The sequence below is a fragment of the Anolis carolinensis genome, chromosome 3 (assembly GCF_035594765.1).
Source record: "Anolis carolinensis isolate JA03-04 chromosome 3, rAnoCar3.1.pri, whole genome shotgun sequence".
Classification (NCBI taxonomy): domain Eukaryota; kingdom Metazoa; phylum Chordata; class Lepidosauria; order Squamata; family Dactyloidae; genus Anolis; species Anolis carolinensis.
The window spans coordinates 221,901,982-221,920,034 of record NC_085843.1 but is presented as its reverse complement, the minus strand read 5'-3'; the positions used below and the strand labels follow the sequence as shown (position 1 = coordinate 221,920,034).

The following is an 18,053-nucleotide window of genomic DNA, read 5'->3' as shown; positions in this document are numbered from 1 at the left end:
AACAGTCAAAGCTGGGTATCACCTACATATTGGTGACACTGAACTCCAGATCTCTGCCCTACATTTCCGAGTGATTTGATACAGATGGACATAATGCCTTCTCAAGCTAATATGGAGCAGTGGCAACTTCCATGTGAGTGTATGTTGGATCCTCCCCAGGTTTCAACCTCAACTTTCAATGAGTCACCAATATTGATGTATAGGACTTTGGACAGTTCTTTTACAATCCAAGCTAAAACCTGTATTGGATTCACCAGTATGGGAGTCATCAGCATTATTGGAGCAAGCATACTTCCACTCTCACCCTATGAAAAGGCTCCTTCAGGCAAGTTAAGCTTATGTTTTGTTAAGTGACAAAAATGTTGACATGAAGATCATACTATAAAATAAATTAGATTTTTTTAAAGTGGCAAAAATACACAAAGAAGGCATTCAATTATACAACAAAAAAAGGCTGCATTTAAGAGGTAGTGGCCATTCCTCACCCTCTCTCCTTTTGGTCCTGCTGGCCCTGGAACTCCTATTGGTCCTGGAGTACCCTGTAATTTTAGGGAAAATACACCCATGAAGCCATTTACAGAAATAAATTTCAAGCTGGAAAAGAAATATATCAAAAGAGAAGACAAGAAGGAGCTTTTGACTTAATGCATGTTGATAAAAAATAATGACCGCACATATAAACGACCCCATCTGAGTAAATTAGGTTTCTATGACTGAAGAGAGAGTCTTTGGGTATTCAATGAAATACTACACTATTTTGGGTTTCAACTACAACAAAGCTAAAAACTGTAAAGATGCAATGGCAGTGTATGATCATCATACTGCATACGATTTAAAAGGCTGTGTGTGGTAGAAAACATATGAAGTTTGCATTGTTTTTTATACATAGAGTTAATAATGTAGATTGATACATAACCATACAACAGAACAATAAAGTAAATGCATTATCAGAGCAGAAAACACAAAGACACATTTATTTTCAAGTCCTTTATTCACTCTATGATAGGGTTGGGCTTGAATCTTGTTTCATCTGTTTCATTTGTGGTTTGCACCGTTTCGTCCATTCGGATTGCATGGAACAAACCCATGGGAACAAATTAAACAGTGAAACGGATGGCAGAGGGGAACGGTAGCCATTCCCCTCTGCTGATTTTCGTCACTTGGCTGTAGGCCCTGCTGGCCAGCCCTACGAGCATTGAGTGCTCAATGCCTCGTAGGCCCGGCTCGCAGGGCCTATAGTCGAGCACTGAACGATCAATGCTCATAAGACTGGGCCTAGGAGACATCAAGTGCTCGATGTTTGTAGGCCCTGGCTGCTGGGACTGCCATGGAGCACTCGACCATAGGCCCGTCAGCCAGGGCCTACGAGCCATCGAGTGCTCAATGCTGATAGGCCTGGCTTGCAGGGCCTGGCACTTTGCTGCCCAAAGCCTGATTTTTTTCCAGACCTTGGATGGAAAAGCCTATTCGTATAGGCACCCATTTCCATCAGCGGCGGACGAAAACAGAAATGGGGCCATACGAATGGAATAAACAGAAACAGTAAGTAATTTCATACAAATGCATAACCCTACTCTACGGTCATTTATATATCACCTAACTAGGTCAGGAAGATGGAAAATCAATAGGGTGCTCTATGCTTAGGCTGGAATATTTTCCCTTTCATACTGTGGCCTGAGCTGTAAGTGGTAAGCACAAGCAAATGGAACAACCCAGACAAACATCAATGTGGGATCTAAAAGCAACAACATCATTGGTTATAGCTGTACGAATTTAGTGCAGGACAATAGATCCAGGCCTTACACAACCTGCCTGCCAGGCAGTGAAGACCCACCCAAAATTTTTCAGGTGAACCCTGGGATAACTGAAGATATGACCCTATTTGAGCATAATCTATTGCTCAGTTCTTCTGTCACCTCGGATTGAGTGAAGTTCAACAGAGCCACAGATGGGCATGTCCCTTCCTAAGGTCTTTTTAAGGCAGTGCTTATTAAGCTATTTAATGTGGTGGACCAGCAGAATTTATTTTCCAAAGCGCAGCAGACTGGCATCATATTTGTGCCCATAGATTACAATGGTTTATTTCCTGGAATTTTACTGCAGACTGGCACCAATCCACAGGCCACCCCTTTTAGTAACATTGCCTTAAGGATTTGTCAGAAGACCATCTGTTCTCCCAATCTGTGATGACTTTCATTCTTTGCTTTGTTACTTTTAAATTTATACTCCCAAAACCTCACCAGCTGCTCTAGACCTCAGCCTAAGGGATAGGTCAGAATGCTATAATGTTTAACTACCATTCATTTTGCTTAAAGTAACCAAAATTAGAGGTCTACATGTTTGGGACAGATAAACAATTCATCAAAATCTCAGTTACTATAAGAACACGAAGAAGCAAATCCACTTCCTCAGCCATTCAGGACTACAAAATGGCAAGGAGTTCATCAACCCATTCTCTCTGTTCCCAAGTTGTGCTCTTCATATCCGTGTGTAAATGAACATGTTCATGGTTCCAATGAAGGAGAGGAAAATGTATAACTGGAAACCTCTGTAATTTCCCAGTTATCAGTTATGTGGGCTTTGTAATATAATGGAAGAAAGTATTTTTCACCCAAGAAGTTGACATAGTTGTATGTAATTATACTGCTTTTATTTTGTCTTTTGAAATTAATTCCCCCCGCCCCCAGAATACACTGCATTTCATGAGGCTCTGTACAAGTCAGATAACAAACCTGATATTATTTCCATTTCCATTTATCTTACAAATATGAAAAGAAAAAGACAGTGAGGCAAAGAAGGGTGTGAAAATCTGTCAGTTTCATTTTCATTGTGTTTCTTAAAATTTCATTGACATTTTTGTGTTTAACTCTTTTTCTGTCTGCATGAAAATGTGTGTACGTTTTGGTATCTGGCTTACTGCATTTTCTTATTGATTAAAGTGTGCTTGTGTGCATTTTCTAAATGTATGCAATTTTAATCATGCACACTTGTCAAAAATACTCAAAATGTACACTTTTTCTTTGCCAAAATCCATTGCATACCACAGAAATGTATGAATTCCTGAGCCTAGATGCATTTGCTTCAACTCCTATTTTCAGAATGTGCAAATGAATATTTAATAGTGAAATGCACACTAAATAATTCCCTGATCCTTATTAATGGGAATAATAGACTGAAAATCATAACATACAAAGAAAAAACTGATGTAGACATAAGAGCCAACATTGACATTACGTGCCATGATGTGGTTCACAAAATAACAGCAGGTTTTTCGTGCAGGTCTCTTGTGTGAAGAGATCATCTCAGATTATAGGGAGACCAGGGGCTTGTCAACATTGACAAAAAAAAAATTGGTTTCACACTGCATTTCTCCAGTTCACCTTTACTCTGTTAATGCTTCACACATGTGGTGAGATCACTATAATTGGTCACACATTTCCCCAGTTAACTCATCTTGGTGTAAGACAGTGGTTCTCAACCTAGGGTCCCCAGATGTTTGTTGGCCTTCAACTCCTAGAAATCTGTCCTATTATTTTCATCCACACAGCTGTGGCTCTCTCTCCCCCTTCTCCCCCCCCCCGCAACCATCATGCATGCAAATATATGTACTTCCTGTTACGCAGGCATGAGCTGAACTTGGAGGTGCTACTTAACTAGCTTGGCTTTCTTGCTCCATTCCTTCTGCCACTCATCCACCTGTCTCCATGATTTGCCCAATGTGCCTGCCCCCACTCCATTTCCTACCTTCCCACCACAAACACTCTCTCCTTCTGCTGCTTCTTAAATCCCTTTTCCAATGATGCAATCCTCCCCACTCTCCATCTGCTGTCACATTTAAAACCTCTGCTATCAGATTTTCCATCTCTTTCTCAACAATCCACATACTCTCCTGATGAATCAGATTTGGCCTAGATTTCCTCACACCAACCTGTTCCACCCACCCCTAACTCCTTCCCCCTCACCTTCCAGTAGTGTAATGCAGCCCCAGAGGGCCAGCCACTCACCAAAAAAATCTGGATTTTCTGAAAAATTGAAGTACTAGACAGGGTTTATTGAACTGGATTAAAGCTCAAAGAACCACATTCTAAATGAATTGCCCAGAAAGTTATGTGTCTCAGTGGCTACAAGGTGAGTACATTTTTAAAATCTGTGTAGAAAGGCCCAGAACAAGAAATCAACTGCAACACATTACTTTGTTTTGCTTGGATAAAAATGCAAACGGAGTGCCTTTTGCTGCCACATACAATGGCTGAGACAAGTGGGAAGCAATACTTTGTGCAAACTTTATATAGGGAGAGCAACAACAATGGCAGACAGTTGACAATATGCGGACAGAGGTACATAACATTAGTAGTGACCACAATCTAGAAAATGTTGCAAAAACTGGAAGACAGATCATATTTATGTCTAAATTCATAGATTTGTGTGAATGTGCATTAACTTCACTTGTCCTATCCTAGCACTCTGGAAAGACAGTGATACAGATACGGTCTGGCAAGACAAAGAAGACAAATCACAGCATTAGGGGATAGGGACAAAAGGGTAATGGAGAACTGGAACTCACCGGTGGGCCAGGCCTGCCGTCTAAACCTGAAGCACCCTGGACAGACAAGGACGGGTTAACAAAACAAAAGGCAAGGAGGAAGGGATGGGGGTGAGGAGGGGAAAGCAGAAGTGAGTGAAGCTGTGACTCCAGACAATAAAACAACAGAACTCAGATCTCAAGGACATGTGATGGCACTTACAAGGAAACCAACAAAAAACAGACACTGAATGTAACATGAGCTGGTTGCTTTAATATGCCTTATGAGAAAGTGCAGAGTCTAATATATCAGAATGTAGAACAGCAACCCTCTAAGTTTGGAGAATACTATTACCTTCTCATCCTATGTGGCTAAGCTTCTCATAGTGGTAGCAAAGGTAATCTGGCCAGGAATGTGAACAAATTCTCATAGCTAGTACAATTTTGAATTGTGTTGAATTCCAGTAATTTGGTTATCAGCTCCAAAGAATACATCTAGTCCAGAAACTTCTCAAGAAGAAAGAAAGACCAACTGATAGAATAAAATTGATTTCTTCTTCAAATATAATGCATAATATAAATATAAAGCAGGAGTTGGCAAGCTAAATGGCTGGGAGATGGTTAAAATATGAAACTCAAGAATAGGTCCCACTGAGTTCAAAGCACCTTACATCTTGATAATTTTTTAAAGCTTTTGTTAGCTATGGAACACATGGAATGGGTTGATACATACAGCTTGTATCTTTAAAACCATAAAACTGAGGCAGGAATCTTAATTTTGTTGGACTACAGTTCCCAGCATTCATACCATTGGTCATGCTAGTTAGGGTTTAAGGCAGTGGTTCTCAACCTGAGGTCCCCAGATGTTTTTGGCCTACAACTCCTAGAAATCCCAGCCAGTTTACCAGCTGTTAGGATTTCTGGGAGTTGAAGGCCAAAAACATCTGGGGACCCCAAGTTGAGAACCACTGGTTTAGGGGAATGGCATATCACTTTCAGAATAATGATTCTCACCCCGTTAAAGGATGTGCTTTACAGTTAGGATGGGATTGTTGATTGTATGAACATTCTGTCTCTTCTGAAAGTAGCAACATGGCTGATACAGTCTACATGACTGCAGTATCTTGCTTTAAATAACTCAGTTTATATCCCACAGCTTCCACATTGTTATTCCACCAATCCATGCACTTGGTGCCTCAATGGAATCTGCATCAGAAGTTACCAGTAACTCAACATGATTTCAGATAATCACATGGAGCTACTGAATATGTAAATAGGGCAGAATGTAACTCCTTTCCATTGATTTCAATAAGACATTACAATGTTAACTTCATTGCATGATCAAGGTGGGCAACTGGAGTCCCTCTAGCCATTGTTAGCCCAGTTCCCAACAGCTCTAGTCAGCATAGCAAATGTTTGAAGACTGAGGAGTTCAACATCATCTGAATGCCCAAAAGTTGGCCCGTGGTGATTTTTAATAGTTACATGGCAGAGAAATACATAGCAAATAGTTGTATCTCACCAAAGAATTGCAGTTGACAACCAGCATGGCCTAATCTTTTCCTACAACTACATTGTTGATTACCCATTTCTGATTTAGAGGACAGAAGTTGAAGTCCCATTTACAACAGCTCTACTGAAGTCCATAGAGATTTACGGCACCCAGGTAAGTGGGTAATAAATATTTCCAGGATTTTAGCATATACAGTAGAGTCTCACTTATCCAAGCTAAACGGGCCAGCAGAACCTTGGATAAGCGAATATCTTGGATAATAAGGAGAGATTAAGGAAAAGCCTATTAAACATCAAATTAGGTTATGATTTTACAAATTAAGCACCAAAACATCATGTTATACAATGAATTTGACAGAAAAAGTAGTTCAATACGCAATAATGTTATGTTGTAATTACTGTATTTACGAATTTAGCACCAAAATATCATGATATATTGAAAACATTGACTGCAAAAATGGCTTGGATAATCCAGAAACGTGGATAAGCAAGGCTTGGATAAGTGAGACTCTACTGTATTTTAAAATAGTCCATTTCAGGGAAGCTGTTCCGCATCTCAGACAGCTCTGAAAATTCAGATTAAAACTTGGAACAGATTCATCATGATGCTGACATGGGAGCCATTATCTGTCTCGGGATAAAATAAGCTGTGAGGAGAGGTGGGTAAGAAATAAAATTATTATTATTATTATTATTATTATTATTATTATTATTATTATTATTATTAACTATGATAATGAATGAATTCCAAGTTTTACCAAACCAGCAGCCTTCATCGTTGAACATAAATTGAACCAATGAACTCTTATCAATTAAATGCTATCATGCTTTGATGGAACACAAAGATGAGGATAATGCTAGCTTGATTACTGACCAATATTAGAAATTGAGGAAATTAACATGACAAAGTTAGCATTCAGCATTTTAACGCTTCTCCCCACATCAATGCATCTAAAATATTAGATATTTAAATACAATTTTGTATGTATTACAAAATAGGTCTTCAACCAGTCAGTTCAATGAAGCCCAGTTAAAACTCTGATGTAGATTCACAAAGCAATGCACCTCCTCAAAAGCTGTGTGATTACATTCTCTATCTTTGAATTCAATGCAATTCTACCAACAGCACATGTGAATATGCTTGGAAGTGTAGCCATTTAGTTTTATATTCATCCTTTACATGGCCATGTGCATTACTTCAATTTAGAAAAAAGACAACTGACACTTCATTTCACTGCTGTGCTACTACTCCATGTGTCTATGTTTCTGATAGCAACAGAACAGAAACAAATACAACCTATTTCTGAATCTCAGGTCTAGTTGTAAACATAGGCTTGGGGTTGCTAATAATTGCAAATTAATCCCATAAATATCTCAACCAATATTTATAAGTCAAGCCTAAAGTGATACAAAAACAAATCCCCTTTTGAAATTATTGGGGTCTGAGATGGAAAGAGTTTGGGGGATATGGTCACAGGTTTTTACATTCTGAACATTTGTGTCTATAAAAGCAGAGTATCCGAACAAACCATAAACATGTTCGCTTTAAAGATTTGCTTTAGCATGAAATAGTCAGGAAGACAGATTGAATTTTTCAGTACATATTTGGTTAGCAGTCAATATCCCTGCTTAGCTTAACAATACACAACATGGTTCTTATTGGAGAAATTAATTATAGTTAGGTGGATTAGCATCAATGGTTGCTAGGAAAAATGGAACTGATCCAACCATACAATAATAAGCTTCACTTTTGGAGCAAAGTGGCTTAAGAAAGGCCAGAAAGTTAGGTTGAAGCTATGCCAGTCGTGTGTGTGTGTGTGTGTGTTTATGTAGGTGTGTATATGTATATGTGTGTGTGTGGATAGCATTGGGAAGGGTTACCCACTCGATGGATTGTCACCTTGACGTGGTGAGGGGGCTTGCATGTTCCAATGAACCTGCGGGCACAACCACGGAAGTCACACACTCCCAGGAGTGGCCACAGGGGAGGATCCAGACCAAGAACAATCCAAAGACCCAAAGACCTCAGCAGCGGAACAGGCGGAGGATAACATGGTACATGTTACAACGGCTGTGAAGGCGGAAGAAGGCTGAAACAAACTGAGAAGCCACTCTCGTTGTGTTAATCACACCACTGCTGGGATCTCAATCTGTGAAGACTGTGTTGACCGGCCGTGCACCGACCTCCACACATTAAAAAAAATCATGCACAGGCGTCTTCCAAGAAATGGAGGACCATCATCCTCAAACTACGAGAGATCGCCTAAGTAAGTAAGGGAAGGGTTAGCACCCTTATGGTGTTTGGCTGCCTGTGCCCCTGTTCAGAAGGTTTGTGGAAACAAGGATTGGTGAGAAAGCTTCAGTGGAGACACTTTCCCCCATGATAATCCTTTCAGGAGTGAATTTCCCTTCTCTCTCCTGTTGTCCCATCTCCATTCTTAAGTTGTTTGGAACTCGGATTTTTGTAACTCGGGGACTGCCTATACTGTATAAATGTTACAAAATATTAAAATGTTTATGTTATACAAATATATGAGAGAGATATTTTTTATTGTTGTTCCTTTTGTTAAATGTGCAAATTTCAAATTTTAAAAATTACCCCAAAAAAGGTCCCTTGGGATATTTTTCCTCTGCTGTTACTGTGTTTCCAGATGATGATCATCTTGTTCAATTGGCCTTCTTCATTCATGGAATTTTAAAGAGGATACAGATGACACGATCCATTTATGTTTTCTTTCCCACACTTTCTCTCTCTTAAACAAAACTGCATTATTTTCAACTAAACCCTTCCCCATGTAAAGGACCTCATGGAAACACATCAACTACATATGTTCCTATGATTTCACCAGAGTTTGTGATTCTGGAAGGAAAAAGCACTTTCCTTTTTACTGTTTCTGCAAGTTGAGCCAAAGGGAATGGTCCTTGACAGAAGGGCTGACTTCTATGTCAAGAAGTTCATTCTTACTGCTGGCAGCCCGTCAGTAATTCTTTTATTGCGAGCAGCTTGTAAAAGAAAGGATTTATTAACAGGGAGTCTCACACACAAGCATGTGTATCAGCATCTTCTTTCTCCCATATAGACAAACATTAGAATGCTAAAATGGTGCAGAGAAGCTCCCACTTCAGAATGCCAGGAGAAGGTAGAGACCATGAGTGATCAGGACAAGAGAAGGGACAACCTGGCCCAGTTGGCTACATTGTGTCCACTATCTGGATGGAACAAAATGAGATAAACGCAACAACAACAACAACAACAACAACAAATGCTAAACTCTACAAAAGACTGGGCAAGCAGTGAGGATTTCATTTTTAGCTTACAGAAGATGAGCAACTAGGAGCCCCCAATGGTGCAGCGGATTAAACAGCTGAGCTGTTGAACTTGCTGACCAAAAGGTTGGCAGTTCAAATCCAGGGAGCAGGGTGAGCTCCCGCTTTTAGCCCCAGCTTCTGCCAACCTAGCAGTTTGAAAACATGCAAATGTGAATAGGTCAATAGATACCACTTCAGAGGGAAGGTAATGGCGCTCCATGCTGGCCACATGGCCTAGGAGGTGTCTATGGACAACGCTGGCTCTTTGGCTTAGAAATGGAGATGAGCCCCAACCTTCAGAGTTGGACACAACTAGACTTAATGTCAGGGGAAAACCTTTACCTTTACCTTTACATAAGCAACTGCAATCTAGTAATTATGTTGATGTTTTATTATAGTTGTGTTGTATGTTTTGTGTTGGCAATTGAATGCTTTACCTATGTTGGAAACCTCCCTGAGTTCCTTTGGGGAGATAGAGCGGTATATAAATAAAGTTTTATTTTATTTATTATAATCTTCCCCTTCGGTGTAAATTGGAAAACACATTTCAAGCAGAAAGATGATAATGTGTCAAATGTAGTTTTTCTAGTGTGTTACTTTCTTGCCTCTCAAACATCAGCTCAGAGCAAACTCAAGGCATGCAGAAATATAATCCCAAAGTGCAAGTATACAAGCAGCCTACAGCTTCACTGACAACTAGTCCATTTCCAGGCACAATTAAAGGTGCTGGCTATTGTTGTTGTTATCCTGCTCTCCTCTTTTAAAAGAAACTCAAAACAGCTTATAATGCTGAAAACAATACAATGTACAATTTAAAACCTACAATTTATAAACACTAAAATAGAATTAAACATTAAATTATTAAAAATCATTCAAACCATTAAAACAATTAAAATACATAAAACACTACACAGCACCCTTGATTCGCTCTCATAGTAACTTTCTTCTTTAAATGTTTGCCTGAATAACAAAGTTTTAGCCTGAAGGTGGAAGGACAGCAGGGAGGGGGCTGTTCTGACCTCCGTAGGGAAGGGGTTTAAGAGCTGAAGGGCAGCCACCGAGAATGCCCTCTTTAGCATTCTCATAACTGAGCTTGCGATGATGGTAGGACTGAGAGAAGGGCCTCTCCTGAGGATCTCCAGGATCAGGCAGGTTTGTACTGGACCTGAGCCATGCAGGGCTTCATAGGTCATAACCAGTATTTTGAACTGTATCCAGAAACACATTGGCAGTCAGGGGAGCTGTTGCAATAGGACGGGTTGTGCATTCCTCACAGCCCGATCTGATGTAACTGATACAACATTTACCACCATGCCAGACATGATGTCTCAAGTAATGAGTTGGAACACAGGTTTTAAATGTGCAAAGGAACTCCTCGCTACCACAGAAACCTTGCCTCTGAGTTCAATGCCAGGTCCAGGAGTAACTCGAAATGGTTATGACATATAAAGGTATATATAGAGATTTTCTGAAAGCACAGATCTCCTGCTATGAGCCTGTCCAAACTTTATGATCTTCATGGGAGGGCTTTCTCTCCATCCTCATATCTTCAAAGGCTTGCATGACGAGAACAAAGGGAAAACAGCCTTCTGAGAAAGTCTTCATTGGCACCCTCTCTGCTCTATTTTCACTAGACTTCTGCACAGATTTGTTTTCATCCATTTCCTTCGATACCTTTGAGAGTACGCAATGGTAAGGGCCCTCCTGGTATGAAAACCCGCTCGTAACTAAAGAAAGCGGGAGCTGATGTCGGCTCCCCCTCTATTCAGCATCACAGTTGAATCTTTTTGACTTTTCTTTATTTTCCAGATTATTTTTATTTAGTGGGACTGACTGGGAGTTGGGGACCTGAGGGTTGTTGGTGGGGTGCGTGCATGTGCGTTTGGGGGCTTGGAGAGTCACCCTTTTACTTCAGCTTCTTTTTCTCCTTCACTTCCTTTCCTTCAGAAAATACATCTAAAAGATAATAATAATTAATAATAGTAATCCGACAAACAAAAAAAAGCTTACTTCTCCTCTAGAATAGAAAGTAGAAACAGCTTTAAGGAAGCAATAAACTAAAGCAGAAAGCGGATTGCAGGCAGGCAGTGGAAAAAACAGAGAGGATTTTAAGGGTAGTCCAGGGAGGATACAGCTCCACTGAACTCCAGGTCATTGCTCTTCCTTCTCTGGGCCTCCTTAAAATGCCTTGGAAAGTTGTGTGGTGTGCTGCTGGTGCTGGGAGAGAAAGTGTGCACATCTTCCTCTCTTCTAGAGTAGAAACAGCTTTAAGAAGCATTAAACCCAGTCTACAAACAGAAGGGAAAGAATGCAGAAAAGAGTAGTGTCTCAACTCTGATGCTTTTCTTTAATCCAGGTCTTAATGCAGGATATGGAAGGGGAGCCTGTGGGAAGTCCCCCTTTTATGGGCTGGATATGGTGCTTTCTTAACCCTGTCGCACCCAGCCTCCCTTGAAGGGAAGAAAGGAAAGGCTCCCAGGAAGGGTGCTTCCTTAACCCAGATGCTGAAGCCAAGGCTCCCTTGAAGAAAAGAAAAGGAAAGGTTCCCAGGGGAGCCTTGTAAGTTCCCATTGCCACCAGTGGGCTGAAAAGAACAGTTTTTTCGGATGTGGGACAAAAACGCCCATTCAACAGTGTGCTCGTTTTCGGGAGGTGTGCAAAAATGGATTGGGGGGGGGGGTTTCCAGTAACTGGCAAGCAGAAACAGATAGAGATTCACCCGAAATAAACAAGCCTAATTTTCACCAACAGATACAGGTCATAGAATCATAGAATCATGGAATCATAGAGTTGGAAGAGATCTCGCAGGCCATCCAGTCCAACTCCCTGCAAGAAGCAGGAAAATCTCATTCAAAGCACCCTCTCATTCATACAGTCCTTCAGCCTTTAATTGGTTGAGATGGAAGGATGTGCTTCTGGTGTGCTGTTAATCCACATTATGTTTAACCTATTTAAATTGTGTTAAATTAGTTTTAATTGGATAGTTATTTAATGCTTTTAAAAAGTTTTGCACTACAAATCGTTTTAGCTAAGCTGTGTTAATGCACAGCATAAGACATTTTGGGGACAACAAATGGGATAAACATGAGATAGAAATCAAAGAAACAAATAAGCACCTGCATGTGGTATGAATAGACTACATCAGTGATTCCCAAAGTGGGCACTACCGCCCCCTGGTGGGCGCTGCAGTGATCCAGGGGGGCAGTGATGGCACCTCTTAGGACACGGGGGCTGGGCCAGGGGAGGGGCAGGGCCTCTTCCAAAGTGCCGGGGGACAGGGCTGAGCACCTGAGGCGCCTGTTAGGACACAGGGGGCAGAGCTAGAGGAGTGGGGGTGGCTTCTTCCCAAGAGCCCGAGTCAGGGCTGAGAATCTATACCTCTCCTGAGGCACTTGTTGGGACACAGAGGGTGGAGCTAGGGAAGGGGACGGGGCCTCCTCCCAAGAGCCCGAGACATGGCTGAGCCTCTATACCTCTCCTGAGAGGCCTTTTAGGACTAAAGGGCGGGGCTAGGGGCTGGGTCTTTTCCCAAGAGCCTCTGTATACCTCCCCTGAGGTGTTTGTTAGAACACGTGGGCGGGGTATAGTGGTTCAGTCCCATCAGGCACTTGGAAAGAGGCTCTGCCCCCTCCTCTAGCCCTGCCCCCTGTGTCCTGCCAGGTGCCACAGTACAGGGATAGAAGCTCAGCCCTGCCCCAGAGCTCGTAACTCCGCCCACCCCAGTCCTGGCTGCCCATTTGTGGCCCCGCCCACCTCCACCTCCCTCTCCCAGGCCTGCATCTTGGACTAGGGGAAAGACTCAGCCCTGCCCACTTGAGCAGGAAACACACCCACCTCTCTAAGCCACACCCCCCCTTTCCAGGGGGTGCTGAGTCATATTTTTTTCTGGAAAGGGGGCGGTAGGCCAAATAAGTTTGGGAACCATTGGACTACATCATCACTAGTACACTAGTACATTCAAGACCTCAGCCACTTTGTGCCTGTGGATCCTAATCCAGTAAGTGAAATTCATGTAAAAGCCTATTACATGCACAGATCTTTTAAACTGGATTGAGAACACACTGTACGCAGTGGCAGTTTTGTTGGTTCTAGAGAAAAGTATTCTTATAAGGTATTCTCCCTCCTTCTACAGTTTTTTCTGAAATATTATTGAGGTCTATGGGCTTTGTGGAATGGAAATAGATGCATGGTAGTGTAGTGATCTACACATTTCTACACTAGGAGTGATGAGTAAAACTCAGCCTTGCAGACACAGGATTTTCTCCTAGTGTGAACTCACAATTAAATACAATTTATTGTCATTAGGACTAAGAGGAAGGACTTTCACTGTTGAACAATTCTGCTCTGCTACTTACGAGTATATATGCTCATATATAAAGCATATGAAATCATATATTGTCTGAATGCAAATTGTTGACTGAAATCTGAACTTAGAGCAAAGAGATAAACTATAAAGAAGGGTGAGCTTGATTTAAAACTTAAATTTAACACATTAAGGGCTCTGTAACATAATGTCTATTGAACTTTTATTGACTCTAAATACAGAGTCAATTTAGCTAGCATGGTTAATTGCTAACAATGGACCACTATGCCTAATCTATTTTTAAAAACCAGTGAAGCTATTACTAAATTGTTTAAGTTAATTATGTCACATGCTGAATACTTTCCCCCCAAAACAAATAAGCAAACAAATCAATTTCATTGGATGGCCCAGATGGCTGAGATATATAATGTCTGTCTTTATTATATTCATGATATTTAAAGCTTTACATGGAACATATGTGACTATAGTTGTTCTAGTACAGTGGTTCCCAATCTTTTTTTGACCAGGGACCACTTGACCAGGGACCACTTTGACCAGGGACATTAGTACCAAAAGGGTTACGAATCAGTTTTTGGTCAGCTTTAGATTTGATTTAATTATTTCGGAAAATTATTATTATTCAGAAAATTGCAATGGATAGACCACATCAACTCCAGTTTCTGATACAGAACATATGCCATCCAGTAGCTACCATCTGCTTGCTCAAAGGAAACCATATTTAATAATCTAGAGCTGATGTTGTCTATCTTATGCAATTTTCTGAATCAGCACCCCAAATCATGCCAGGAACAGGCCTAAAAACAAAGATATCAAGGTGCCCTTGTTTCCAGGTGCCACATGGAATGGCTTCGCTTAGGAGGAGGAGGAAGAGGAGAAGCAGCAGGCAGGAGGTTTGTTGTCACTCCTTTCATGGGTAGTCAGCTTCTCCCCTCCTGACATCCCTATTGCCTCAGGACTATAAGAGAGTTTCACGAGACCAGTTTCTCTCGGTGTAACGTTGTAGTAGCAGTGAGGCTGCGGACCACATTTTAGTTCATGGGGACCACTGATGGTCACATACCATAGGTTGGGAACAACTGTTCTAGTACTTGCTCAAGTATTGAATCTTCATTCACCCACTACAAGTAGAGACTTTGAAGCAATCACTGAAATATTTGAATAATATGTAATACTATTCCTTACTGAATAATGTGAAAAATTATCAGAGACACACATCTTGAAAATTAGCCTTTAAATAATCTGGTGATGCATCCATATATTTAATATTCTCAAGTTTATATGAATTGAACAAGAGCGACCAAACAGGAAAAGTAGACTGTCACCAAAGCAGTTATTGCGGATAGTTTTGCATCTATATCATAATTCTAGTCTGCTGCCCTGACTGGATATCTCTTTTTATACAGATAGAGAGACTCTTCCTAATCCATGAGGACTAGCTGGTGGGATCAATATCAGTATATATAAGTCATAATTCAAAAGAAAGTAATAGATAGAACTTTATACATAAAAACAGGCCCCCCAGAGGATGTACCACACACAACAGAAGTGTTGTTTTGTTTGCATTGGTAAATTTTAATTTGGATGTTTCTTTCTTCAAATCTGCTTGAGGTAACTTTTTGTGACACTCAAAAATTAGGCTGAAAATAGTACTGGCAAAAGTGTCATTTCAGTACATTTTACCTGCATCAATCGCTGTATTTTACTGTTTTTAATCAGGGGGAATTGTGAAGTTGTGATGTTTATGTTGGCTGCCTATTGTTTTATGTTACTGTTTTTGCACTTTTTGTATTTTGCGCGTTGCACCTTTGAGTGCTTTGTGAGCAACCCCAAGTCTCTCTGGGAGATGGTGGTGGGGTATAAATAAAGTATCATCATCATCATCATCATCATCATCATCATCATCTTGCATTCTTTTGACGTCATGCCTCAACTCTCCAAATGAATTTCTCTTCTTAATTTTTGAAGTCACTTAGAGTTTACATCCAGCTTCAAAAAAAGTCAGTTCTCTACTCTAGAGATAATTCACGTTAGTTTTGGAATAACCAGACCTCTTTCTTCCTATCCATATTGTATTGGAGCCTGGCATTCTTATTGCCATAAAAAACTATTGTTATATTGGTGATGAAAAATACCGTTTTTCTTTGATTCTAAGACACCATTGATTGTAAGATGCACACTAATTTCAGTACCACAACCAACAAAAAAGCTTTGATTCTAAGAAATAAATTTCTTAGAATATCTGTTAGAATTTCTTCTGCATACACAATAACTTTTCATTTCAATGCAGCTTCTTAGTGCAATCTTTTTGACATTTTGAAGTGCAATAAGGAATCAAAATGAATAAAATACAGTAATAACTTCTTATGTAGGTTGTTTCAAAGATACAACCATAACTTCATAATTGTGGCTGACTGAGCTTCACTATAATGCAATAACACTTGCTCTACACTTGCAAAGTGTACCACTTCATTCAACAATAGAATAGCGAGAGCAGAGTGAAGCAATAATGGACAAACGTGGAGGTAGTGTTTCTACATAAAATCAAATCACGTGATGCCATCTGCAAAATGCAGGATTAAAAAAATATTCTAAGAGGCACCTGCGATTTGAAGATGCACTCCATTTTTAGAGATGTTTACATGGGAAAAAAGGGCATCTAAGAATCGAAGAAATATGGTATAGTCCAAGTCCAGATATGGACATTATAATTCTATTCTCTGATCTGTTCATAGAAAATTCCCTTCTCATATAATTTAGTTCAGGCTTCTTTTACTAAGACCCCTTCCATACAGCTGAATAAAATCCCACATTATCTGCTTTGAACTGGAATATATGGCAGTGTGGACTCAGATAATCCAGTTTAAAGCAGATATTTTCTGCCTTAATATTCTGTTTATATAGCAGTGTGGAAGGGCCCTGAGTTGCCATCTATTCCTCTGCTGTCACCAATAACTGATTATTAGCTCCAGTGACAGGCATGCAAAAAGCGGTTGGTTGCATGAGGAAGTACAGCTAGTGTTCATCACTCCAGCAGACATATATAACACTGGCTTCCAAATTCTACCAAAACAGTTGGAAAACCTCAAGTTGAGGATTCTTTGGCATGGTTTCCAACTGACAGGCTATATCTTTTGTTCAGCTCATTCTAGTGGCATAGTGTGACATTTAAGCTTCTGAACTGAAGGCAGTGAGTCTCTCATTCAGATCTTTTCTGTGAAATAAGCTCAAAGACCCTTGCCACTTAATAATAATAATAATAATAATAATAATAATAATAATAATAATAATAGCACAAATCTACCTTATTGGAACATTAAAAGAAGGTATATGAACACCATAACATTGGTAGTTTCATCATGTGCATCTATGATACACAGTTAATGAAAAGAATACAAGACAATACAGTGGAACCGGCACTAAGAAGCAAGTACATGGGAAATACCACACATCCACCTTTTGCACTAGGTGTGCTTGTTCTCAGTCATGGCAGAAGGCAGCCAGAGCTAGTGCTTGATTTGGCTGTCTTTAGTAGAATGTACCTTCCTTCTACTCAAGACTTCATTATTCTTCTATTCTCTATCCTCTGTCCATTATTATAGCCACATGGTTGCATAAAAGGATGTCTCTGCTCTAAGGGTCTTTAGGAGTGCTCATGAAGTTTCCATACAAATACATTGGGATTGGACTAAGCAACAGCATGCCCAATTGCAGTCTGGGCTTGTTATAGAATAAACAAACACCCTATTTGCCACTGTAATCTAGCATCAGTTCATAGCAACTGGTAGATCCATTTGAGGAAAGAAGAGTACTATGCCAGATTTTTGCTTTATACTTTGAACACCCCAACACAACTCCTTTTATAGACAGAGCTCTATGCAGTTTCCCCCTTGTTCCTGCTATCTGAAGTGACATTTAAAAATAAAATTTAAAGGAAAAAAACATATTTACCAGAAGCCCAGAAATAAATATAATTTCACTAGTATTACTGCAGCAATCGAAATCTGGGGGAATTTGCAGCAGGAATGACTAGCCAAAATGGTTACGGTCATGATACTGTTGCAATTTTGTGTGATATGTTCTAAAGTTTCCCACTTCATAGGTCACTATTTCAACATCTTGTTTTTTATATTGGGATACTGAAAAATTGCGATTACTTTTGCTTTTGTTTCTTGGTACTTACGGGCAATCCAAGCGGACCTCGGTCTCCTTTTTCTCCCATGGCACCCTTTTCACCTTTCATTCCATCAATGCCTGCTTCTCCCTAAAGGAAACATACATCAAGAGATACCCCAAGACATCTTACACAGTTAATCCAGCCACTTATTCTGTCATCCAGAATAAGGTATGAGTGATCAGGATAGAATGGCATTTTGCAACAAAACTCAC

General features: G+C 40.2%; 1 protein-coding gene across 1 annotated transcript in view; it reads right to left on the bottom strand.

Annotated features, from left to right (window-relative positions):
- Positions 1-18,053, bottom strand: part of col13a1 (collagen type XIII alpha 1 chain) — a 161,138-nt gene that overhangs the window by 23,972 nt on the left and 119,113 nt on the right. Inside the window, exons 32-34 of the mRNA XM_016992189.2 lie at positions 17,848-17,928; positions 4,565-4,600; positions 486-539 (exon numbers count right to left, since the gene is read on the bottom strand). Coding sequence (XP_016847678.1) covers positions 486-539; positions 4,565-4,600; positions 17,848-17,928 — 171 coding nt within the window. The remainder of the gene's footprint in view (positions 1-485; positions 540-4,564; positions 4,601-17,847; positions 17,929-18,053) is intronic.